Genomic DNA, 27,064 nt, shown 5'->3' on the forward strand with positions numbered 1-27,064 from the left:
CCTCTTTCTATTCCCTCTGTGCCGACCCTTAGGGAGTATGGCGCTTGTGTGTGTTTGTGTGTGTGTGTGTGTGTGTGTGTGTGTGTGTGTTTGTGTGTGTGTGTGCGTGAGGATCAAACCCCAAACCACCAGCCGGCACTTGCTCCCCCCAGCCTGCCAGACACGCCGCCCAACACACTACACGTTTTGCATGTAAAGGTTTATGCTGCCCCACGAATTTTTACATTTCAGCTTCATAATTTCGCTACATAAAATGATACAATGGAATTTGCACTCTCTCTCTCTCTCTCTCTCTCTCTCTCTCTCTCTCTCTCTCTCTCTCTCTCTCTCTCTCTCTCTCTCTCTCTCTCTCTCTCTCTCTCTCTCTCTCTCTCTCTCTCTCTCTCTCTCTCTCGTGTGCCCAGCCATGGTAATTATAAAAGATAGTTTGGTGGTGGGCGGTGATGTGATGGTGGTAGTGATGATGGTGGTGTTCAGTAGTAGTGACCAATAGGAGCTAGTTCATTGTTCATAGGTTGTTTTATTTATTTGCGCCTCCTTACTAACTACCCCGTTCACTGAAAACAAATAGCGCAACACGAAAGACGCACAGCCCAACAGGCGTTACTCCTGTAGAGAGGCTCCGCCAGCTGAAGTAGAGATGCTTCTTGGCAAGTCTTCCTTATCATATGTCCGGCGGGAGGCAATTGCCTCACCTTGTTTCTGACCGACGCTTATTTTCGGCTACAGTAACGGAAAATAAAAACTAAAGTATTTGATTTTCGGCTACAGACGCTCTCAACATTTTCTTTTGTCAGGATTTTATGTGCCTGACTCGCAGTGGTGTCTTAGGATGCTTGGCCTCAACGGAAGGGTGATTACTTGCTGCAGCTAAAGAAGCGCGATGCCCCGCGAGTTGTTGAGCAGAAAATGAAACTTAGCCGTTCCTGGACACCTCTCAATGAGCGAGTCGCACACAGTCACGGTATGCTTGGTGACCTTACGTCCCTGCAATAATTTGATTTTGAAATGACTTCACTGTAAAGCAAATTAATGTACACTGTATAAGTTGTTCTTCCTCTATCATCCCACAGTGTACGTATAATAGACTCAAGGGCTTTGCGGTACAACGGTCCAAAATAAACTTATAGCCGAGAATCTGCGAATCAGAGAAACCGATAATGAGAGAGTGAATTGTATACTTATTAATAGAGAGAGAATTAAAGTGTGTGTGTGTGTATGTGTGTGTGTGTGTGTGTGTGTATGTGTGTGCATGTGCGTGAGTGCGTGCGCGCGCGTGCGCTTCCATTTATAAACCTCCTGTTTTGTGATGAATCATCGAACGTTACAATAGTAATATTCATATTGATGATCATAACACGACACTAATACTTTCTGCTAAAAAGTCAACACTATCTATTTGTACATCACTGATCATTTATTTGTGTATATGCTTGTATCTGTTGTACCCGGAGAGATTTCAGTTATAATAAAATTACTACTTTAAGATCAAAATTGCAGGTACGATGGTGAGTGAGATTTGTGTTTTCCAGTGTCAAGTCTATAGGAAGTTTGCCCATCCCTAAATTACTAATACCAAATAAAAAAATAAAAAAATGAATTATGCGAGCCGAGAACTTAGAGAAGTTAATGAACAGTAAGACTGACGGGCTGTCTTCTTTTATCCTCCCACTTATTTCATTATTCCACACTTTGCTTTCTTCTATCCTAAATTTCTTCACCTCACTAACCATCCCCTCTTCCTCCATCACTAACTATCCCCCTTAGAAAATATCAATAAGGATAAACTTAATTTGGCTTTTCCGGGACCAGATTTCAGTCACCCCTAGCCATTTCACACCAGACAGACGGACAGGCACTAGTAGTATATCTGATCGCTATTTTCATTGCTCTGAGTTTCTATAAGTGCCCCTTATATTGACGTGAAGTGGACATTCTGCTAATTAATTTTCCAATGACAATTGTTTTCTTGTTACATCAATTTAATGTCTGAATGAGTCTTCTCCGCCGATCCCGTCGATAGTTGTACCTCTCATTGCCTCACATTAGTGGTTCATTTGATTCGTGGATGCAGTCTACTAATGAATTTATACAGATACACTTACCTTGCCTTTCCATACTGATGTCTGACTCTAGTATTTTTTCATCACGAGCTTTGGTTCGGCAAGCACAGTCTAGATTATACTAAGAGCGCAGTAATGAAGGACAAGTGCAACATCTCGTGAAGCCTCTGTATATCTTGGTGAAATGATGTGTGTTGCTCTTCGAGGATTAGCTTTTGTTTAGTTATTAATGAGATTTCTAGCTTTTCTTGCTATGTTTTCTTGACATCTCGCCTCTCCCGTTCTGCCTTTCCATCTCATTCAATTTTTAACAATTCCCAATGCCAGGTATAGCGAAGGGAAACCAAAAGTTTTGTAGATTTCCTATCATTAATTGTCTTTGTCACTGGCATCTTCAATATGATGCTATTAATAGACAAATGCGTTTCCCAGCGCACGAGGGACGGTTAGACTATATACCTCGCCACGCTAGCTTAAGATGCCTAGATGAGTTCTTTCTTTAATCACAAAATGTCAAAAGTTGAAGAGACATGTGGTGATGCGCTCTCCTCAGCGTGTATGTTACATAATTAAGAGAGGAGGCGGTCGTTGATGAGAGGTTGATTTGGTTTTGCGGCTGCTGCTATAACTATTTTGACTAGGAGGACAAAGGAAACACTAAAAATGAGATTTATGGACATGGAGAGGTGGGCAGACAGTTTTATAACGAGGCTTTTGTGCATACACTCGAAACAAAATGTTTTCCAGCGTCTGGTCACGATGGATGTCAAAATGAGTTCGTGATTTGGAATAGCCGGTATGTCTGGTATTGATGAGACACTTTACTTATATCTATGTCACTGGAATACGGTGCATATTGTTATTTTATTCACATGCTTGAATATGCTGTGCTGAAATAAACCACACAAACCTTCAGGGAGAGTTGTTGCAAAGTTCTTAGTTCACATATCTCAGAATGTTTGGAGTTTACAGAGTTCAGTGAATTCTTTGAGGCAGTGTACAGTCAGAGTCAATACTCACTTCCACAAACTTCAAATCCTCTGATGTGCTGAAAGTTTATCGTGTTCTTGTTTTATAGGGAAACTGTCAGCTGATGTGAGAACTTAGCGTTAAATTTTTGGGGGAGAATGTACAGTCAGGGTAAAAATCGAGCAATATTATTTCACTTATTTCCACTTACTTACTTACTTACTTACTTATTTCACTTATTTCCATCAGTCTTAAGCCCTCTTTCGTGCTGAAAGTCTATCATTTGTCGTGTTTTAGGAGATAGATCAGTAGACGTAACATTGAATTTTTGGAGTGGAGTCAGGGTCAATATTCGAGCAATATGCCACACTTATTTCAGTCAGCCTAAGCCATCTGTCCTGTTGAAAGTCTGTCAGTTGGGTTTTGTAAGGAGACTGTCAGCTGATCAGAGGACTTATTGACTTAACAGTGACACAAAACACTAAACATGCTAGAAATAAAGAGAAAAAGGTTACTCATGACCACAACTTTACCATTCTTTTAAAATCTTATAACAGAATTGAAGTCCTTGACACCTGTGCCTAAGATGTGAAGACTGTGTGAGAGACGGTCTCAGTTAACTCGTCGACTGTCACTTGGTACACCTTTCCCTAATAACCAGTCACTCTGAGACATCTTCACTTGTTCTCCAGCCAATCTTTGATATGGGGAGAAATTGCAATATTTATTCTTTTTCATCGCCAACTTTCTTGTTGATGCTTATAAAGACTTTACGCATTGCTTATGGTGCTGCTAACTGTTTCGTGTCGCAGTGAGGGTCACGGGGGAGCTGCTTCAAGGGTGCTTTCTCCTGAATCAGCTCATTGGATATGTATCCGAACTCTTCCCAAACTCTTTGCTAACAACAGTACTGTCGCAGATTATTTTCTTTTTATGTCTTATATACTCTTATCCACTTTAAGTCACCACCACAAGGAATATATGAATTCTAAAATAAGTTTTTTTGTCAATATTTTTTAGGTTACGAGTCACTGTAAGTCACTTCTACGACCACCACCACAATGATAAAAATTCTGAAATTCTTCTGTCGATATTTTTAAAGAGTTTAGTTCCAACACCATACATTACAACCACCATTGCCACCAGTAACCCTACCAACCATCATCACCGCTGCCGTCGCCACCTCAAACAAAAGGAACAAACAAGAGTAAAAAATGACGAAACACACCATTATCATCACTAAATAAGCTGTCACCGTCTCGAACTCTTTACGTTTTGAAGAAAAAAAACAGTAATTAATGCATTACCTGCCCAGTGTCAAAAAGTTTAAGTGCCTCGGTAAGAGAGTAGGTGATGACCAAGTACTTTTACGGAGAAAATGAAGTGATGATGAGAGATGAAAATAATCATGTTTGCTGCGAAAATAATAGTGATGATGAGTCTTGATAATAATCGCATTCACTGCCAAGAAAATAAGAAGTATATCACATCATGGTGATGGCGATACGGTGAAGAAAGTTTGCGAAAAAAAAAATAGTGAAAAAAATTATGTATTGCAAATATTAAAGCCGAAAGTTATACTGTAGGTATGGGAAAATAACGAGGCCTGTAGTACAATTTAGGCCTATCACGCATGCAGGTGTGTAGAATAAGGGAGCCTACTTGAAACATATATGTGAAATAAGACTTTGTGTTGCAGATGTGTAAGGCCTACAGTGTGTGTGTGTGTGTGTGTGTGTGTATTCTCAGTCGAAGATGACGGGCTGGTGATGAAAAGTTTTAATGATGACAAACACAACGATAAGCCAAGGAGGACGGGGAGCACCAAGTCTGTGTGTGTGTGTGTGTGTGTGTGTGTGAGCGAGTGTCGGGCCGCGGCTCGCTCACTTCTGCTGCCTCCACGTTCATCAGCGCGCGGCTCGGGATGGCCCAAGTCTCATTAACGCCGGCCAGGAAATTTGAATATGCAGTGACGATTTTCCGCGAACTCTCGACTTTCTTGTTAATGAGAGAATGTAATTAATAGTTGGGGCAATTTATTATCCTAATCAAGATAATTAAGAAGAGAGTCAGCGAGGGAATTTGGTCGGCGTGGGGGAAGTCGGGCCGCCCGCCGCCACCGCCCCTCTAACCGGCCGCCGCCAGCCACACTTCCTTGGCGGTGAGGGGAAGCGCGCGCACGCCCCGCCCTCCAATCACCAGGCCCCTCCCACCATTTTGTGCCAGACGAGTTGGCGGCTGCCCTTCACTTGCCTGTTTTTCCCTCTTTTCTTCTTCAGAAGGCTTATCCAGGTCCTCACAAGGCAATTATGGACGCATTGCCTTCCCGTCTAATGGCCAGGAAAGGTAAAACCCTCCTTGCTAGGCCTGCAAACACAGGCGGCAAGACACACCTGATCGCAGTGCTGGCAACGAGACAAATTTCAGGAATCCTTGTCCCCGCCCACCATTTTGTATCATTGATGAAGACTGCCCCTGATTGGTGGAAGATGGGTTGAGTGCCAATCCTGACCGACAAGTGATCCAATTCATGTGTTTTTGGCTTAAATACACTCACATTAGTTAACTTATCCCATTATTGTCACCGGACCGGTCGTGGATGGACCCCGAGAAATCTGAAGGGACTTGAGTCTGTCTGGAGGTTCTTTTGGTGGAGATTTGCGGGAGGACTCAGTTCAGCGGCCTGTTTCGCGGAGTTTGCACGCTGAAGGTGGCCCAGCTGGAGGTCTGCTCTCAGGTGCTGGGCGAGTGTACCGATACCAAGCTGCTGGACCATCCTGGCCCTCCGACCTGACACTTGTTGAACATGTAACACAGCAAATACTGATGTTCAGAACCGCGCCTTCCCTCCTCCCGTGAAGTAGTGTGGCCAGCGCGAGGATTCAGTATGGAAAAACTTACAGAATTCGTGTCTAAATCCTTTGACCCAACTAAGAGCGCCCTGAGCGTGCAGTACCTGGCACAGTCAGCGGCCAGACCAGACCCGGTGCGACCCGACACGCCAGGAACAGGCGAGGCCGACTCCTCGGGGCCCCACGACCTGCGGGTGTCTCTGCAGCACACGGGACTGCCCATGGGCCTGCCCCTCGACCTGCCCCGCTATCCCAGTGTGCCCATCACCAGTGGCTGCCTCCCTTACCCTCTGCCTCTCCTCATGACACACAGGCCACCACACCTGTCCCATCTCTCCCTCCACCACCTTCCGTCCTCACCCACGCCCCCATCACCGTCTTCCCCGCCTCGCTATGACCACCCGAGCCCCAAACGTCACAGGCGTGTGTCTGAAGACGAGCGACGATCTCCCACTTCGCGTGACGAGGATGAAGACGAAGAAGTGGACGTCGAGGCCCCGGATCAACCTGAAGAGGCGGACTCAGTCCCTTCCAATGACCCGCGGACCATGCAAGACGGAGACTCTACACAAGAAGCCAAAGGACACGACAAGAGTCGAGTTCCAATCAAGCTGGAGCCGAGCGAGGCGTTGCACACCAGTGACGCGTCTGCTAGTCGCTCGCAAGACGTCATCAACAACAACAGCAATAACGCCGACAGCAACCCCGCCACCAAAACTGACGAAGAGAGCAGAGGTCTTCTGACTCCTGGATCGCCCGCCGCCTCGCCCGTTAACTTCTCACAAAGCACCTCTAGCCTGCACCACTCCAGCCTCGGGGATTGCTCGCTTCGCACCCGCTCGCCGGATGTCGCCGCGGACCTCCAGCGACACAGCAACACGCCAGGTAATACTTGTGTATCATTGCTCTTGTAAACTGACCCATCCTTGACCTTAGCTGACCCGCGACAAGCTGACTATTTTTTCTTAATTTTCTAGACCTTGTGATCTGTATTGCCATTACTATTTATTGTGTGTGCTTTCATTACATGCAATACGAATATAATATAATATATATATATATATATATATATATATATATATATATATATATATATATATATATATATATATATATATATATATATATATATATATATATACACTTACACACGCAAGGAGCAAGAAGCAGCCTCTGTTTGCCGTGTAAGTTGTGAGGCGTGTGGCGGGTGGCGGGAAGGCGGCGGCGATCAGTGGTGTCAGGTGAATGTGTGGTACGCACATCACATTTCTTGCTATACTCTTATTGAAGACAATAATCTGTGCCACAGATTTCTTAGTAATGAGTTTAGTGTGTGCAGCAGCAAAATGTTTGAGTCAATCGATTCGCAAAGCTTCTCGTTAAGGCAAAGAAGCAAGTACAGCCGCGTGTTGGCGGAGTAGCGGCAGTGTGGCAGGGACGGCGGCGGACGACCGCGGACAGTCGGAGACCAGTGCTACGAGGCAGACTCCTGACTGGCTTTTTTTTTTTTTTTTTTTTTTTTTTTATAAAAGCAACGCTGCCTTTACGGAAAATCAACAAGTTTTGCGTTCGGAAACCTATTATTAATACCGGCTCTTTGATCACTCCCACCTTCTCGCCAGCCAGCCCGCCTTTACTGGAGGCCGCGGACAAGAGACAAACATCTACAAACCCAGTGGTCGAGTGTAGAATATTAAAATTGGCTAGTCAAGCTCGCCCACACAGACACAAAATATGAAATATTCACACACACACACACACACACACACACACACACACACACACACACACACACACACACACAGAGCACATCACAGCCATAAAGCACATATAAAGCATGCAAAGCATTTAGCACACGAAGCATATAATATGTTTCCAACAACCGAAATAAAAGTTTTAAAAAAGCATAAAGCAACTTTGAAAAAAAAAAAACTAGATAAATAAAGATGTTACCTTTCACCTTAAAAAAGAGAAGAAAAAAAAATCAGCATTAGTGTGTGTGTATGTGTGTGTGTGTGTGTACGGAGGGAGAGGAGTGTATGTGCGTGCGAAGGTGGGTGGGCGTACGTGTGCGTGTGTGCATTTCAAATTTGTACACTGCGTCAAATAATACAAATATTTATTTTTAACCATGTGAACCTATATTTGTACTCCATGTGTGAGAAAAACTGGTTTTATGTGTCTCGATCTTTCAAGACTGGACGCCTGTCTGTCACTGGTTGCTATTCTTACCTACTGTTATTATTATTATTATTACTGTTATTGTTATTATTATTATCATTATTATTATTATTATTATTATTATTATTATTATTATTATTATTATTATTATTATTATCATTATTATTATTATCATTATTATTATTATTATTATTATTATTATTATTATTATTGTTGTTATTATTATCGATATTGTTATTGGCAATAATAATTATAATAATTATAATAACAGTAATTATTATTACCATTATTGTTATTATTATTTTTATTACTATCATCATCATCGTCATTACTAATGCGGCCACTGATAATGAGGGTTATGATAATATATGTAATCATGATTATAAAATATTGGCTTCGTTGTTGTTGCTATTATTTTATTACTATTGTCATTGTTGTAATTGTAATTAATAGCAGTAGTAGTAGTAGTTGTTGTAGTTGTTGTAGTAGTAGTAGTAGTAGTAGTAGTAGTAGTAGTAGTAGTTGTGGTGGTGGTGGTGGTGGTGGTGATAGTAGTAGTAGTAGTAGTAGTAAGGTTTTTATTATTTATTTATTTTATGACAGCGTTTTCTTATGACATATAAGGGAATATTACGGAAGCGATTAAGAACAGCCAATAAGATGCGTGTGTGTGGGTGTGGTTGTGTGTGTGGGTGGTTAGTTAGTGCGTCTGTGCGTGTGCCAGTGTTAGTGTGTAATGCCTCTTTCTTTCTTGATGGCGATACAAATTTGTCAGGAAAGAAATCCTATTCTGGTCTTTGTTTTATTCGCTAAGAATACGAAAGCATGCGTGTGTCTCAGATTTCTGCAGCCACAGTAAAATGTATCTATGCTTCAATAGTCACAGTTGTTTACATAAGAAAAGAAAGGAAGCCGCAAGAATACTTTCATGTGGCAGTTCCTATATATAAATCATGCCTATCATTTTCCATCTTGTTTGGTTGTACTGGTAATAGAAATTATCTAGATCTCTACAGTTCTCAATCTTCAGTGTCATCACACATGTCAAAACGCACCACCAAATCCCTCACTACTCACCACTCACCATCTCAGCCTATCATCCACCATGCACCATCATCATATTCTTCTCTACGCACCATCAACAAATCATCGAAATCATTTACTAAACATCCCTCATCACTATTGTTCCTATTCACCACAAACCATCATCACATCCATCACCACATACCTTCTTTAAATAACTCACTATCATCCATCATACACACAAGCTTACAACAAATCCCTCGCTGTTCGATTCGCTACACATCACCACCACATCCCTCATCACCATTACTGTTACCATTCACCACACACCATCACCGCATCTTTCTACCATGACCATCATTCAATGCTCGCCAGCAGCACAACCATCACCACTGCCACGTTCCAAAACAATCTTTTCTCGCCCTCCTGATCATCTCGCCGTGGACCAACAAAGACTGTGTGCGTGTCACGAACTCCTGCCCCCCCACACAGCTACATGAGCGCTGGCAATGGGTGAAGTAAGGCGGCGGGTGTTCATATCTAATGCTCTCCGCTCAAGTGAGTTTTAGTGTTATGCGATGCAAATTTTTCATGCGGTGAGTCCCTCAGCCTTCATTTGCCCTTTTTTCGGATTTTAGTTAGCTAGTTAGATAGTTATTATTTAGTTAGCTACTACAGTAAATTAATTATTGGTTAGTTAGTAAGTTAGACAGTCAGTTAATCAGTTACAACTTAGTGGCTTTATTTAGTTAATTATCTAGTTTATTGTTTAATTTGTAAATATTTTAATTTGTTGTGTTGTTACAAAATTATTTAGTTATTTAGTTGGCTGGGCAACTTGTTAGAGAGTTAGTATATTATTCAATAAATTTGGTAGTTAGTAAGAAAGGTCATTTTCAGGCAGTTAGCTAGCTAATTAGCTTCTTAATAAGTCAGTTATCTTAATTTGTTCATTTTTATTTCTTCCAGTGCAGGAAATGGTCACCCGTTATGAAACAAAAAAAAAATGGAAGGAACAAATGTTCGCTAAATGCTCTTTCTTCATATGAGGTCCATATCATCAGAAAATATAATGTTACATGGATAATGTTTAACTAATGTGATTGTTATGTGGAACTCGCGTCTTAATAATCTATTGATTTATACACTCAGCTTCTGAGTAAAATAAGTATTCATTAGTACATATCACACCGGTGTTCTTGTTTCACATGTTACGATCTGAAAGTAATTGCGTTTTTATATTCAACACATTTAAGTTCCAGGGGCTGCCTTGTGTACATAACCTGGGGCTTTGTAGTCTCCTTATGTTCTTGTGATTTTTTGTGATCTGATCTTGTCTTTGTCTCATCCAGCTCATTATTACCTTATCTTTTTTTTTTCTATTTGCATGCTCTCTAAATCAGGATTTTTCAATCTCTTCATCATTATTTTTCCTTATCCATTCCTATTTCCACACTTCACCACTCCTTATGCCTATCTGTTTTCCTGTGAGCATCTGGCTTTATTAGTATCAGTTCTGCCTTTGTTATCTTATCCATCCTCCGTCTTCACTCTCTTACCTCCATCTGTATTTCTTCACCTCCCTTTCTACACCATCTTTATTCTCTGTACGTGTGCCTTTATCAGTACCATGTCCATTTCTGTCTCTTGATTCTCATCATTTTTCGTCTTTATTTCTTTACTACAATATTGTTAATTCTCATCTACCACATGATATCCACTTGTCCCTCTTCAACAATCTTGGGTTTTTCCAGGTAAAGCAATACAACGTGATGTAAAAGAAAAAAATAATTGCGTCGTATCTAGCCCAAGGAGATCATGCCAGGAATTAACTTATCACTAGACGTCTTCTTCACCTCCAGCATCAATTTACTCGGTTAGATTTGCCACACAAGAGAAATAGGAAAACTGCTTTGAAGTTATATCATCAGTTTCGTCATCATTACCATTATCATCGTCATCATCATCATCATCATCATCATCATCATCATCGTCATCCTATGTAGGAATTATAGAACATAAACAAGATCTATTGGTCTGCATATATCGAGCCCCTATCCTAAATAAACTACAGAATGCCATAAGTAAACTGCGTGGGAGAACAGAACAGAGCAAAGAGAACGTTGTTGAACGTAGCAGAAGTAGTCAAGAATGTACAGTGGACAGGACATAATGGAATGATACAGGCGGAGTTAGTTTGTAAGAGAGACATACTCGTGATTGAGCTAGACTACGTTTGTAGACTCGATGGAGGAGAAAGTGGCTGGGATAGAACAAACCTTAACTAGTAAAGCGAAAAGGAAGTGCGTCAAAAAGTTTTGACTAGCTCTTTAAATGGGACATTATTTGAAAATCTCACGTGACAGCTGGAGAGAATGTCAGACTTGGAAGAGAATGAAGACAAGGGAATAAGTGTTACCTTAACAACTCAAAGACCACAACACATAGGAAAGATGTTCCAAGAAGCACAGTTTCACACGAAATACGGCTATTTGTCGGTGCTGCTGCTTCTATCCGCCAATATCTGGATAGCGCTGCAGTCTTCACTCCTCGGCGCCAAGGTGTCACTCGCTATGCACCAGCCACACCCCGCCGTATGCCGCGCTCGCGCGTGCGCGTGTGTAATAATAATAATAATAAACGGTTTATTCTTTAGGCAGTTAACAAACTGAAAATGTACAGAGGGGGTGGGGAAATACTTAACATTTATCCTAAAGCTAAGTCTAATCTAGAAGTGTGTGTGTGTGTGTGTGTGTGTGTGTGTGTGTGTGTGTGTGTGTGTGTGTGTGTGTGTGTGTGTGTGTGCGTGTGTGTGTGTGTGTTATCAGTAATTTTATTAAGCTTCAGAAGTCATAGCAGTCAAAAGATCAAGCTTAATCTATAATTAATTGAGGGAGAAGAGAAAAGGGAATCACATTCAAGTGTCATTCAAGGAAATATTAACAGTATAAATGTGTCAAGGAGAGTAGCTCATTGAAAGGATAAACAGAACAAGCGGAAACTATGTTAAGCTGCTAGAGCAGTCGAAGTCAATGTTGTAATCCACTTAATGGAATAACTCTGAACAGTACTTTTAGATGTGGAAACCCACAAACACCACAAAGATAGCAGTCTCGTGTGCGGCTAAAGGAAGTGAAGACATCACTTGTGGCAAGAACTTTAAACAGTTGACATGTTGCATGCCGCAAGATGAGGATGTGGATAGTATAACGTCAAACTGTTCAACATTTAATCGGATAGAAATCTCCAAACTGTCAACTGCTTCTGTCATAAAATATCATGGATTGTCATGGTTAATCAGGCGACTTCTTGAAGACGTTTGTTCTGCAGCGATTTGTATTTCGTGATCTGAAGTTTTTATGTTCTTTCTGACTTTCCTACTATTACATTACGCTGGTTTCTGGATGAAGCGGTCAGATGCTCCTTCAGCAGGTACCGCTCTCACATAAATTTACAGCTATAGCCTTTCTCTTGTGGCGCTGAATTGTGATTGTAGATGCGCTTTGTCATTGTGTTGCCACCAGCACCATGTACGTGACGACCGCTTCTGTTAGATGGTGAAGAACACCTCTAAACCTAAGTGCGAGTATCTTGCTTACGTTGTGTTGTATAGCATTGTATTGCACTGGTCTGCCCTAAGTGCCGCCACGTACACATTGCAGTTTGACTGGGTATTTTGTTAGGGTGCCATTGTTGTGATTTGTGATTAAACTTTGACAAATCTTGGAAGTAGCTGGGTATGCTTGTCGTGGTGCTGGCTAGTGGCGGGACGAAGAGAGGCAATCAGGACGAGTCGCGAGTCGGAATCTGTGTTCTGTGTGTATGTTAGGTGTGGGGGATGTACGAGTATGTTGTGTGGTTTATGCTCTTCGATGGCCTCTAATTGATGTAGCGTGCTAAATCATGTCAGAGGCGTCGCAAGAATTACGAATTTCTTGAAGATCACTCGCGTTGCTGAGAGAATAATAGATGAAGTGAAGCATATCAAAAGCGGCGGTAGTAAGTCAAACTTCAGAACAGGAAGTTCGGGGTTCGAATCCCAGCATACAGCTTGGATGTTTTTTACTGGTTACCCACCGCTGTGTTCTCCCAAACTTCGATGAGTACCGCTCAGCAACGCCTGTGGGAAGAAAGGAACCGGCTTCGTAAGCTGAGACCCACTATCACCTGGGCTTTATCTGTATCACATCCGCAGCGCTCACAGTGATTAGGAGGGCGGGCAGGGCAGGGAGGGGCGGTAGATGGGTGGCCCCGGTGTTCATAGGTGAGGGCTGCGCCATAAAAGCACACCCATAAATAAAAGTGAGCGCTTTTTTTTTTTTTTGTGTGTGTGTACTTTTATCCTCGATTTGAAGTTAATCATTCGTATAAACTACACTGTACATATAATGTACTTATGGAAACTGTACAGTACAGAGAGTAATCATTACAACAACAATCATTCGTATAAACTGTAGCCTACTGTGCAACTTTAGTTTGTTGTACATAATGATATAAAATACTAAAATCAAATTTTCACTAAGTAATATACACTGTAAGCTTAATATGCAAGTACACAGAAAAACTACCCTCCTTTATTTTCGGCATGCAAGTGATAGTTATGCTCTCTGCCTCACACATTGTAGCAAGGAAAGTACGCCGCAACACACATTCACGTTACTTGTCTCCAGCAGAGGTCTACACATTCATCTCCCAAAGAATTCCCGCCCCAGCTGACTATAGTAAACAAGGTCTGTCTCTTGCCCAGTCTCCGCCTCGCTAGCAGTTCTTACCATCTTGTCCGGTGGTGTTTGGATGCCAGATGTAGCAATCCAGGTGGACAGGGAGGGAAGAAGGAAGTCCGGTACACATCATTAACATTTATTAAACTAACCTGAAGTTCATCCATTTGAGGGGAAAAGCGAGTAGGGATGAGGGAGAGGGGCTTGCCTTGGTGCCTTGTCTTCATATTCTCCTTGCACATGGCGGCGGCAGCGAGCAGCAAGCCATTTTTTCCAGTCCCCCTTAATTAACAAGAGCTCAGGGTGGGATGAGAATAAGAAACGGAAGGGATCAGTCGTACTTCTGAGACCGTGGAGGGGAAAAATGAAAGCATTATAATGTGTAGGTAATACAGAGACTTAATGTAGGTAGGTGTTTGGCGTTTATTTAGAGAACCACCTCGCCCTGCCTCGCCTCTGCTGCCTACCTCACCCCGCCAAGCTCATTTGTCTCCTAATGTTGATGGTTTTCTTGTTCGCTTGATGTGTATACAGTATCAAGTGTTTTACTTAGTATTCATTATTTCCTCCCTTTTTTATTGTTTGTCGGCGTTTCAACTCTTTATTCTGCTTTTCTTTTTTTAACTTTTTTTTGTTATTGTTATTTTTCCGTTCGTAGGAGAGCATCCTGATCCTCATTATCCGGTGTGAATGCGCTACAAAGCTGCATCATTTTCACTGAATATTATTGCAGCGCCGTAAATTAAGGAAGTAAATGTGCTGCTCGTCAGTATCATAAAGCAAAATACATACATCGCTACGAGCGCTTACCTGCCTGCCTGCTTTTTTTTTTTCTCTCTACTTTCTTTTTTACCCGTCTGTGTCTGTTTTTCTTTCTCCCTGCCTGCCGACCTTCCTCACTGCCCACCTGCCTGCATTCCTATTTTTTTTTCCCCGTCTGTCTGTCTGCCTACCTGTTTACCTGCTTACCTACATATCTACTTATCAATCTCCCTGCCTGCCTGTCCGCTTGCTTGCCTGTCTACCCGTCTGCCTACCTGTGTATTGTTGTGCTTTTCTCACAGCCTTCCACGTCTGCACACCTCTGATTCTCCTTTCCCCGAGCAATACTGTCTATATATAAACTGCATGAACACCCAGCCTCCCGTACCTCCTCTGAAAACAGTGGCAGCCAGACCTGAAAGCTTATTTTTTCAGTTCTTGCAATCATACTTTCCTCGGTTATCCGCCGCGGCGTCCGGTGTTTTTGCAGCAAACCGTTTGTGCAAACCTCGGAGCTTGCCGCCTGTGATCGCATCTTTTCTGGCGTGTGATATATACCGATGAACCTTACAATGTATCGGTGCATGACAGCGTCTGTGAAAAGGATAGTGTGTGGTAGTGTTGATGGAGATTTAATAAATAACTTGTATAACGTAAACTTGCCTCCTCGTTGTGTGTTAGTCTGAACATTTGTGTAATATGGAAGGCAAAACATCCACTGGGTAATGTAAGAGTGATTAAGTCTTTCAGATATTCTAGCACTGAATATTTATTTAAATGTATTGTTCCAAAGAGAAGAGTTTAGTGTATAAAGGATGCGATGTATGTTTAGAGCCTCCCTACATAATACATTTTTATAAGCTATGGTGAGGAGTATGTTACAATTACAATAGTTAATGTTTTACTTTTGAAATGAGAGAACGGTAATCTTTTTGCGCTTATGTAGGAGTCACTGTAGTCAGGCATTTTCGTTAATATGTTTTATTATTTGTTTGCCGTGATGGTGTAATGATGCACCATGGCGGGGAAATCCTCGTGTGTGATGCATATGTAAATACAAACCATTTTTATCCTCCTCAATGTCATGGCACTACTTCAGTTTAGTTTTGGATACCATTTATAAATTCCTGGTGACGTTTTCGTAATTAATGGGTCAAAAATTACATCTAGTTTAATTTGTTTATTTACTTATTTATTTATTTTTAGTCATTTATTTTTCTAGTAGCGGTTATCAAACAATCGTCTTGTGATAGATTTTTGCTTGTTACTTTTTTGTTTTTTTCGTATTGCTTCACAGCCTGTTTGAAGTGCTGCCCTGCCCCTCTAGCTATATCTCCCATGGATTGTGTGACATCTCATCAAGGCGCCTTAGTAATGAATGGAAGGAAAATGTAGGAAAACGCAAGATGAAATAGCAGTATGTGCTTTACTTTCCGTAATGCTTCGATAGCCTTTGCGGAAGATTCTTTTGAAATGGTAAAAGCAGTTACCCCTTTCTCCTTTGTTTACCTACAGTAGCAACTCCGCGCACGAGCAAAGAATCCCATGTTGTTTTATTCTTGGCTATTTTTGCGTCTCCCTGATCACCAATCATAGTTCCAACTGTGGGAAACTAAAAATAGAGACCATTCATTCCGCCAACGCCCTCCTTCTCAACACCTCTCGCTGTATTATCTAGTTTGTTGCCGCTAGCGTTCCACGTCTGCTCGATGCCCGGTAAAGGAGACTAAGAATGCACGTTACTCTTGCCGCCGGTGTCCATCTCAGCACTGATATGTTATGCTCGAACGAGGCGCCGCCGGAGCCATCGTAAGCCACAAGGAAGTAATACTAAACAGACAACTTTATACTGTACTTAAAGGAGTTCATTGTACTGTGTGCCGCTCCTTCAAGACTGACTGATCTAATGCGGTGTATCGCCAACGGAGATCGTAACAGTTAACAAGTCCAGTATATGAAGTGACTTACTGTTCTCTTGAAGATGTTGAAGTAGTGCCAAGGGAATGTGTAGAGGTGGTTTATAATTTCCTTGTTAATTTTGCAGGATTTTTTTTTTCTTTTTTTTTTTTTGCGCACTAGAATTAGTTGAGGTCTCTGTGGTGGTTGTGAACTTTTGCTGTTGATTGTTGTGGTGGTAGTGGTGGTGGAAAAGGTGGTGGTGTTACATTTTAGAAACGATTGTGGTGATTTCAGAGTGCTGTTGTTATTGTTGTGGTGGTAGTGGTATGGTGATGCTTGTAGTAATAATAATAAATGACTTGTAACTGAAGCGGTTCAGTGGTGGTGGTGGTGGTGGTGGTGGTAGGGGATTCTTTTCATGGTAGACATCTCACTCCTTTTTGTAGAGGGTAACACACGCGCGCGCACACACACACACACACACACACACACACACACACACACACACACACACACACACCTCTATGTATTGTTGCTCCTGTATTTATGGCTTGAAATGGCAAACTGCTAAAACGCGCTGCTAAAACCTGTGTGCTGACAAGCCTCGGCAACTGTGCTGTTTAGAGGCAGGGTGAAAAAAAAAAAAAAGCATTTCATGAACGTTATTTGCATTAATTACCTCATGCTCGGCTCCACTAATGGCTGCTGAAAACACTAAAACATCAATATATAATGAGCTCCGTCTGCATAATTGGAATTACATTATTGGACTGACTTAAAATTAACGCGAACTGAAAAGTATTATTATGTGTTCGTAATTAATATTTCGATTGACCCTCTGTGATTACTCGGCTCTTCATATTAGCAACTCATTTTATTTCGTTTGCTCTTTGGATGAGAAGTGTAAACAGTCTCTCTCTCTCTCTCTCTCTCTCTCTCTCTCTCTCTCTCTCTCTCTCTCTCTCTCTCTCTCTCTCTCTCTCTCTCTCTCTCTCTCTCTCTCTCTCTCTCTCTCTCTCTCTCTGTACAAAAGCAGCCGTGTAGTGTTACATAATCAAGTCTTGCAAAATCATCAGCAACCATCCGATAAAGTTACAAAGTCCAGTGTCACTTGCTCAACAGCTACAGAAAACACACCACCACTGAAGGACGGAAAGCTCTGATATCTCAACGCCTCCAACTCCATAGAAACTTTCACCCATCTCTTTTTGCATCAGTGAAGGGAACTCTTGTACGAGAGAGATTGCAGCTTTTTCTCTCTTTTTCTTTAACTATCTTTTCTATTGTCGCTTTCAACATCTATCCATGTGTTTGTAAATTCCCGTACATTCACACTTACCTCCTTTTAGCATTGGAAGGGGTTCAGATGCAATAAAGATGACAGCTGAATCCCTCTTTTCATTCTATTTTTTTATGCAGTCTCTTTTAACGTAAGTCTACGACTGTTAATTCATGTAAAATCATAGTAACCTCCTTGTAGCAGTGAAAGGAGTTCAGATGCGATAAAGAAGGTAGCTTTACAGGTCCTCTTCCTTCCTGTCTCTCCTCCACAGTGACTTTGAATGTTGTGTCTGTAAATATATGTAAACTTGCTGTCCCCTTCTTGTATTTAGTAAAGGGAGCTTACAGAGGCACAGTTCTAGCCTTCTTTTCTGTTCTATCTTTGTGCAATCGCTGTGAAGGTCTGTACGTAACTGCATATTCATCTAAACTCGCAGTCCCCTCCTTGTAACAGTGAAGGAAGCTTGCATACGATAGAGACAACAGTTCTACCCCTCCTCTCTTTTTTTAAGTGTGTCTTCTCTCCACAGTCACTCTGGAGGTAAAAATTAAACGGAAAATTCAGATTGTCGACAATAACGTGCAACTCAGCTCTCCTGCCGCAGCTTGTGACCGCAGCGCCCCCCACCGCGAGACCTGCTTTGCCGGCCGTGATCCTCTCCGGCTTGGGGTGAGGCCGCGCCGCTGTCCTGGAAAAGGTGATCACACCGGACTCGTCAATAAAATAAAGAAAAGGCGCGTGCTGCAAATACTGCCATCAACATCAGCTCAGCTACTCGAATTTGCGTAGTTACACGAATTTTTTTCTCTCCAGTCATACTGTTACTCAAAGCTTTTTCTTTGTTTATTTTTGCGAGAATTACGGGAATAATTGTCGGCGATGATTATGTTGTGCCTTCCTCCTCCCCCTCCCTCTCCTCCTCCCTGCTTCCTCGGCGGCAGGAGGGAGGGAGTGGAGGTGGCGGAGGCTAGTCGCTGCTCCCGGGCGGAAGGACGCTCGGGCACCTTCCCTCTCCTGCCGTGTGCTGGCGTCGCCGCTGAGCTCAGCCAGCCACTCAGGAGACGGGGTCTGGTGCTGAAAGGCGCGATGCTGCTTACGATAGAAAGAGAAATGTACTATTGACAGATTCTCCAACTTTTTATACACTCATATATCACGACTTGTCCCTCCGTCTCCCTCTCTCTCCCTCCCCTCCATTGTGTCCTCTCTCTCTCTCTCTCTCTCTCTCTCTCTCTCTCTCTCTCTCTCTCTCTCTCTCTCTCTCTCTCTCTCTCTCTCTCTCTCCCCCCCATCCCACCAGCCCGCCGCTCCCACCTCCCTCCTTTCCTCCCGCATGACACGAGCAATATTCTAACGAGATACTATTATTGAAATTAAACGTTCCTTACGTCCCACAGTTCACATTAGAGGCGACGCGAACTTTTGAACGAATTTCCCCGGGGCTCAGCTATAAATAACAACACATTCCCTCAAACCTGGGAAGCCATAGGTCACCACGCCGCATAAATTGAGCGCCGCCGTCGGGAATGATGGAAAGGGTATCACAGGAAATTGAGACAGGCAATTTGTTTGGGCCGGGCCGCCCCATCAGTAAAATCAGGTGTTTCGCGAGCGTAAATCAAACTGGATCCAATTACCCGCCAAAATGGCCCTCCCGGGAGCCCGCCATTGCACAGGCCATCCGTTTTCCCGCGCCGCGTCATATCCCACTGACCCTTGTAAACAAAGATGTGATTGGATGGCGCGCGAGGCTGCTGGCTGCGAATGGATGTGTTCCTCGGGCGCCGGCGGGTTGCAAGCCTTCCAACCTACCTGCCTGCCACCCCCTCTATGTGAGTGTGTGTGTGTGTGTGTGTGTGTGTGTGTGTGTGTGTGTGTGTGTGTGTGTGTGTGTGTGTTTCAATTTTTCTCCCTCCGCGGATGAGTTGACTTTGCTCTCCATTCCCTTCGGCCTTTCCCCTTCTCTCTATCTCTCTCTTCCCCCTCCCCTTTCTTCCTCCACCTTGCTCTGATGCCACTATTCCCTCCCTTCCTCCCTCTCTCCCTCCGAGCTCCTCCCTACCTCCACCCCGCGGCATATCCTACCCCCGTGATTGGATAAAGTGGCGCGGGAAGGAATGGACTGACTGCAGCTTCCTGTTATTGTTGTTATTGTGGAGGATAAATAGAATTCCGCGATTCCCTGCAATGAATGACTTTCCTGATCTCCCCAGCGAGAGTTTCTTCCACCTCGTTGTTGTGGGACGTCTGCTGCATCTCCTCCTCCTCCTCCTCCTCCTCCTCCGTAATAGGTACTCCTCTTCAAGCCTCCGTCGCTTTATCACCTCAATTCTGGCATGAAGGTTTTGCAATTCAGTGGATGTTTATGTCTTCGGTTTTATCTTCACGGAGTCATGATGGAAAGGGTAATGCCATGGGAATGTTTGTGTGTTAGTGTTAAACGGAATCATACAAATTTTGATTATGTATAGCGTCGGATGCAAGCGCTGGTGGTAAACAGGAGCACAGCACGTGAAGGGAAGAGTTTTCGTGGCATCAAAAAACTCTGGGGGAAGGAAATTATTACCGTAAAGCAAAATTTCTCCGGTAAATAAAAGTGACAACACAAGGCAAAGGTACGACTGCATCCATTGCATTGCGCCTTCATATTTCAGACACACGCAGGTAGTGTCTTAAATATTCCCCGCATGCTTCCCCTTAAACAAGCTACTCCATGCAGAGTGCCGGGTCAGGAAAGTGCTGCGCGACGATATTTTGGAAGGACGGAGTAACTGAACGCGAGTTTTTCCACAATACTTATTTCAGTGACGCATGAAGGAAACTTATCTTTGGGGTGGTGATGAAATACAAAGCTGTTTTTTTCGTCCTCTCGTATCTCTGCTTTTAGGGCAGACTGTCAGAACATAAGAACACGTGAAGTTGCCAGAAGCCAGCAAGCCTAGGTACACATGGCAGTCACTGTATAAAAGATACTTATTTATACCCACCTGTCATCCCTGTCCTTAAAATTGTCTTTTTTTTTTTTTTTTACGTGACCACCACCAACACAATCATCATCATTATCATCATCATCATCATCATCACCTGCCTCCGCGATATGCTTGCTTGCTTGCTAATGTCTTGCCAAAGGAACGCATTTGACCTGATTCCTCTCATTGGACGTGGATAGTGTAGTTAAGAGAAGAGCAAAGGGAAGGAAGTAAGAGAGAAGGGAAACTAATACAAGGATTGAAAAAAGGAGAAAAGAGGGAAAGAAAGACATGTTTGACAAGCAAGAATGGTAGGAGAGACTGCAGATATGGGAATTAGAAGAAAAATTGAAAGGGATGTACAGAAATGAGGAAAGGTATTGGAGAGACAGGAAGAGGGTCTGTAGAGATGGGATAGGAAGAAGAGGGAAAAGAGACAGGAGAGGATGAGTGCGCTAAGAAGAAAGGGATGGGGATGTAGAGGGGTAGTGAAGTATAGAAAGGGAAGGAGTTTTTTCGTTTTTTTTTATGTAAGAGCCGCTGAACAAGGGCAACAAAAAAGGAAAACAAGGCCCACTGTAGCGTTGGTTCCCAGAGAAAAGTAAAGAAGATTATCGAAAAAGGGGTGAAATAAATCTACTATAGCCTACCATCCACACTTACGAAGACATACCAAGCAAACCCTAGAAGAAAAAAAAAAAAAAGAAAAAAAAAGAACGGGAAGGGACGGGAGAAGGAGCGGGAGGAATGGACATACATTATCTACCTACATACACCTCCAGTTTTCCGAGCAGCGTTCGTTAGTAACACTCAACGGGAAGCAATAGAGTGAGTCATTTTTTTTTTTTCAACTCACGTAATGTTATTTATTTATTTTTTTTTTTTACTTGCGTTTCTTTGTTTATCTGCTTAATGTCGACAATGAGGCGCGGCCTGTCGCGGGTGTCTGCTGATGCGTCGAACACTCAGGACACTCAGCCAATCAGACGCGCCGACCTCCACGGATCTACTGAATGCCTGAGTGCCGCGCTGGTTCATTCCCGCAGGTGATAGGACGTGCCACCGACCGCCCCTTTGTGTGTGTGTGTGTGTGTGTGTGTGTGTGTGTGTGTGTGACCTGTGGACGTGATTGAGACTTTTAATGTGTCTTTTTTTTCGTTTAGTCGCGCCTCATTACTGTGCTTTGTTATGTGCGCGTCGTCGTCTACTCACTTGAGCGCGCGCACACACACACACACACACACACACACACACACACACACACACACACACACACACACACAGAGAGAGAGAGAGAGAGAGAGAGAGAGAGAGTGAGTTACCGCAATCAGGTCGCCAGCCATCCCTTACCTCACACACTCTCATATCTCTCTTCCCAGTGCTGTCATCTCTTTCTAATACAACTCTCCATATCATGTATAATTCCCCGCCATCCGTCTCCTCGTCACGCCCCCGCCCTCTCCGCCCTCCACCAGCGTCCCCACATCCGTGACGGCGGCTGCTGGATGAAGGAGTATGAGGATCGGTGTAACATCACTTAGATTTCCACCTCAACCTTCCCTCATCCATCTGCCAGGCGGCGGAGGCAGTTTCTCTAGGCCCCTTCAGAACCTGAGCGTCCCTTTCTCCCTCTCCATCCATCCATTCCCTTCTATTCGCGCGTGTGTGTGTTCCTCCCCCTCATCCCCTTGTGCTGTCGTTCCTCTCACTCTCTCACAATCGTAAGCACCAATTTGGCTCACTTGCAAGTGCATTAATTTAATTCAATTACGGAGATGAACTGGCTAAACGAGTGTCAATAAAGTGCTCTCCTCCCCGTAGACGTTTTTATTTGACACCACTTCGGTCAATTTGCCAAATGGCTCGTAATGTTTCCCTTGAGAGCGGCCGGGAGGGGAGACGCTGCTGGGCGTCCCTCGCAGGTGTGGGGCGGGGTGTGGCGGGAGGGTCGCTTCTGTCCCTCTGGAAATGTGGGGTTCATGGGGTGGTGCGGAACTGCTGCTGCTGCTGCTGCTGGCGCTGTGTGAGGTGGGATGTGGGAATTGGGAGTGAGGCAAGGCAGGGTGTGAGGATGAGCATTGGGTGTAGGCAGGGTGGATCTGGTGTTGCAAGGAGGATGATTGGGTGCACACAGAGTGAATATTATGTTCCAAAGGTGATCGTGAAAGATTGGGTCTGGGGGCTGTTCCTGGTGCACCTCTTGTTAATTCCTTTTGTCGTGTGACAGTTTGGACAAACCAAAGCTGTGTGCCGTCAGGGTGTGGCTTGTATTGAAGGAGACGTGGAAAATGAATACCTTGTTCCTAGTGAGTCTTTGGAAGGAGGAGACGCGCCTTTCTTTCCTGAATATGTTATTCAAAATACTTTATCCTTTATATGATTTTTTTCTCAGTTCAGAAACTTAAAAACTAATCTATTGTCTTTGTCCTTAGCTTACATAATTTAATTGCACTATATTTTTTGAGCTCAAAAAATTTACATTATTCCTGATTAACCTAAAATAGATATAAAGTGTTCCATCTAATCTTAAAAGTAGTCTAGTATATTATTTCTTAACCTCAAGTTTATATAATACGTTCTTCTTATCTTAAATTTAGTATGATCGCTTCCTTTTTACCTTGGAAGTCTTGTATCTTTCATTTTTACTTGAAACTTATGAAGCATCTTTCTTCTTACTTTAAACTGGTCTAGTATGTTTCTTCTTACCCAATAGCAAGCACAGTATGCAATATTTTCAGCTTCATCTTCTTCAACAGAAAGACTCACTCACGTTAGTAAAGTAGGAGTTTGTTTCTTTTTTTATAACCTCACCTGTGACCTGCAGCCGCTTCAGTGTCTCGCATCCTCGGTGTTTTCTCTGCTGACGAAGTAATTCCTCGCCAGTAGATCCCCAGGACGTCGGTGCGCATCTCCTTTATCTGAGCGCGGCGGGTCCCTCGATACCGTAAACCAATCAGCTCTTGTGAGGTGTGAAACAACAGTTTTTTCCTCTCCTGAAAACTTAATAACGCCACTTAAGAAGACTTCAAACTCTTTACTCTCGTTGTAACCATCACGCCGCTAATGGACGCAGCAGGAGGTTAATAAAAAGAAGCATGAGTTATGGATCACGAAGAGATATGGACTACAATTATTATGTGCTGAAGCGAGGGACTTCAGAGCATTACTTGTGTGTTATCCTTGTGTGTGTGTGTGTGTGTGTGTGTCGGCAGCGAGGAGAGGAAAGGAAGACGTGGAGCGACGGGCTGAGCGATGGGTGACGTTAAAGTTGTAAATCTCTAGTGTGTTGAAATGGAAAGGAAGCAGTGATTAGTGTATTGATCGGAAAGCCCGTGAAGGCAGATGAGGGCGCCGGCTGAGGAAACACAAGGCTAAGCAGTGCACACCTTTATTTTGTTGCAGAGATTAATAGGTTAAGGTGACTCTATGGTACTCTTACTCACCATGTGCTATTTTGTTTTGTTAGAGAGATAAATAAGTTAAGATGATCCTATGTGATGTTCCTATTTACCACTCCCTAACACACACACACACACACACACACACACACACACACATGTGTCTCAATCTGTAGTTTCTTGTCATTGTATTCACCATAAATACATAAAAAAGGAAACATATCAGTGAGCAGCCTTCAAGGTTCCCATCTTACTTTTTTCCCTTTTATTTCTGTTTAACCATCGTACACACATGAAGCAGATAAGGATGAAGCTTCGGCTTGACTATCCCACATCTCTCACATTAGATATCACGGAGAAACCTTCATATTTACCGCCCTGCTTCTCCCATTTCAGAATAGACAGTGTAGTTGATCATATATTATCACCGACTTTACAAATACTCAATTTGTTGTTCTTCGTTCTTCATGTACATTCCTTTGTGTTCCTTGACTTGTGAGCACCAGGAAACAGGTACCGTAAGTCGTATCTGAGCTGCTGTGTTTACGTCAGATCCGGTCCAGGTACATCACACCCAGCGGTGTTACTCTGGTAACTGTAATGGAGAAATGCGTGGATGTTTCTTCCGCGGCCTTCGTCAGATATCCGCTAATAACTCTTCGTGTTTAGAGGTCATTCCGAGTAGGAAGAAGTACACCAAGTAGGTCCTGGTGCACGAGATACCTGCCTCCCTCCCACCCGTGAACAAATTAAAATGAGACACCTGGTTAGCCTGTCAAAGGAAAGGTGTGGTCGGCGCGAGGGAAGGCCGAGAGATGCTGCCGTCTCTTCACACAAGGGACCGACTATGCAGCTTTTTTTTTTTTTTTTTTCCATACTGATTGATTAGATTAAAATGCTGTTGCATTTATGCGAACTTTTTTTTTTTATCTCCACATTCACGTCAGCTTTCTGTTGTAAAACTTCCTCCTCCTCTTCCTCTTCCTCTTCCTCTTCCTCCTCCTCAGCTGGCGTCGAGGCAGGTCTTGCCGACACCTTTCCATTATCGGCCCGCTGCCTCATTTTCCAGACGATGCTCATTGGGTATCGGCACCCTAACAACATCCAATCAGCATTAAGCTATCGCCGACGATACAGTGACGTACGATCGGCTGGCAATTTAAGCTATTGGGCCGGTCAATTAGGCGAGGAGGCGGCGGCCCGGGTGGACGGCCCGGGCTTGATTTATCAAGTTATAAATCGCATTTACGTTCTCCACTCTTCTCCCGGCCGAGAGGTGCTCCGTCCCCCCATCCCCCACCACCACCTCTGAACCCCTTGTCACCCTCCGTCCCTTACCCTCCCACTCCCTGTTGCTCCCTGTTCACACCTCCAACCCATCTCCCTTCATTCAACTCTAGCCCCTGTCGTTCCCATCCCCAAGCCCACACCTTCTAACCCATTCACCCCTTCACTCATTTTCACCAAACCACCTTCTCCCTTAACCTAACAAAATAATGGAGAGAGAGAGAGAGAGAGAGAGAGAGAGAGAGAGAGAGAGAGAGAGAGAGAGAGAGAGAGAGAGAGAGAGAAAGAAAAAGAGAGAGAGAACAGAAACACTTATTCTTGGAGGATCCAGTCAACCAGTTTTAAAATCGACAGTTAAAAAGATACATAAAGAAATGGAGAAAAAATTGCAATATAGGAAAGAAACCTTGAGATCTATAATATAATACCTCCTCCTCCTCCTCCTCCTCCTCCTCCTCCTCCTCCTCCTCCTCCTCCTCCTTCTTCTCCTGCTGCTGCTGTTGCTCCTCCTCCTCGTGTAGGGGTCAGCTGTATATAGTGGAGGGGAGGCCGTGCTGAGGGAAAGCCGTGACGGGCAGAATATTCATTATCCGAAGATTACGTTTGGGAAGCCACAAGGGGACTGGGAGCACGAACTGAGGGGACTAAGGGGACGGGAGGTGGCAGTGAGCAGAAGGTAGGCGAGGGGAGAGGAGAGGGGACACAACACTGAGCAGAAGGTGGATGAGGGAAGAGAAGAAGGGGAGGTGGAAAGACGGATAAATATGAAAAAAAAAAAAAAGGAAAAAGTGGTGGTGATGGTGGTGGACGAGAGTAGGTGTATAGAGAAAGGCAAGCGAGAAGTGGAGACAACCGGGAACGAAGGAGGGGAAGGAAAGGAAGGAGAAGGAGGAAGAGGGAGGGGAGGGAAGGGCAGCGCTGCCGGGGTCTGGTTGAAAATAGAAAATAGAGGTGCTGAATAAACGGGAAAGAGGAAATTACACGGAAGTGAAATGAAGAAGAAAAAGACTGAAAAATATTAGGAAGGGAGGCTTTGAGAGGGGCGAATATTGCGGAACAAGGGGAGTTAAGCAGAGAAGAGGGGAGATTAAGAAATTGAAAGAGAGAGAGAGAGAGAGAGAGAGAGAGAGAGAGAGAGAGAGAGAGAGAGAGAGAGTATATAAAAAACGACAGCAGTGAGAGAGAAAGAGGAGGATGGAGGGAACTGGTATATAAAAACGTGAAAGAGGGGACACTGAGGGGAGCTGGGAGGGGAGGGCGAAGGGACAAAGCTCTAGGGTGTTATAATCTGCGTTAATCTGTATCGTGATTCACTGTGTGTGTGTGTGTGTGTGTGTGTGTGTGTGTGTGTGTGTGTGTGTGTGTGTGTGTGTGTGCGCGTGTGCGTGCGGAAAAGTTTGCTGAGTAGAGGTACGGTACATCCATAGAACATCACTTTTGGGCACGAGTGTGAAGGGTAGAGGAAGACAAGGGAGGATGCAGTAATATAATGAACTTGCGTCTAAGATCCTTAATGATTATATTGTCATTATACCGTTGGCTCTAGATGCGAATAAAGTTATATTTAAAAGGGAGATAGGAAGGAATTAGTTCTCAGATGCAGTGGTAAATGAATGGAATATGTAGATTCACTAATCAGGTTGTTAGTACCGAGTCAT

General features: G+C 43.6%; 1 protein-coding gene across 1 annotated transcript in view; it reads left to right on the top strand.

Moving 5' to 3' along the window:
* Positions 1 to 4,892: 4,892 nt before the first annotated feature.
* LOC135105489 (protein gooseberry-like) overlaps positions 4,893 to 27,064 on the top strand; it is a 69,803-nt gene continuing 47,631 nt past the window's right edge. The window contains exon 1 of the mRNA XM_064013621.1: positions 4,893 to 6,769. Within this exon, the coding sequence (XP_063869691.1) occupies positions 5,920 to 6,769 (850 nt within the window). The 5' untranslated portion in view covers positions 4,893 to 5,919. The remainder of the gene's footprint in view (positions 6,770 to 27,064) is intronic.

This window comes from Scylla paramamosain, chromosome 1 (genome assembly GCF_035594125.1).
Source record: "Scylla paramamosain isolate STU-SP2022 chromosome 1, ASM3559412v1, whole genome shotgun sequence".
NCBI lineage: Eukaryota > Metazoa > Arthropoda > Malacostraca > Decapoda > Portunidae > Scylla > Scylla paramamosain.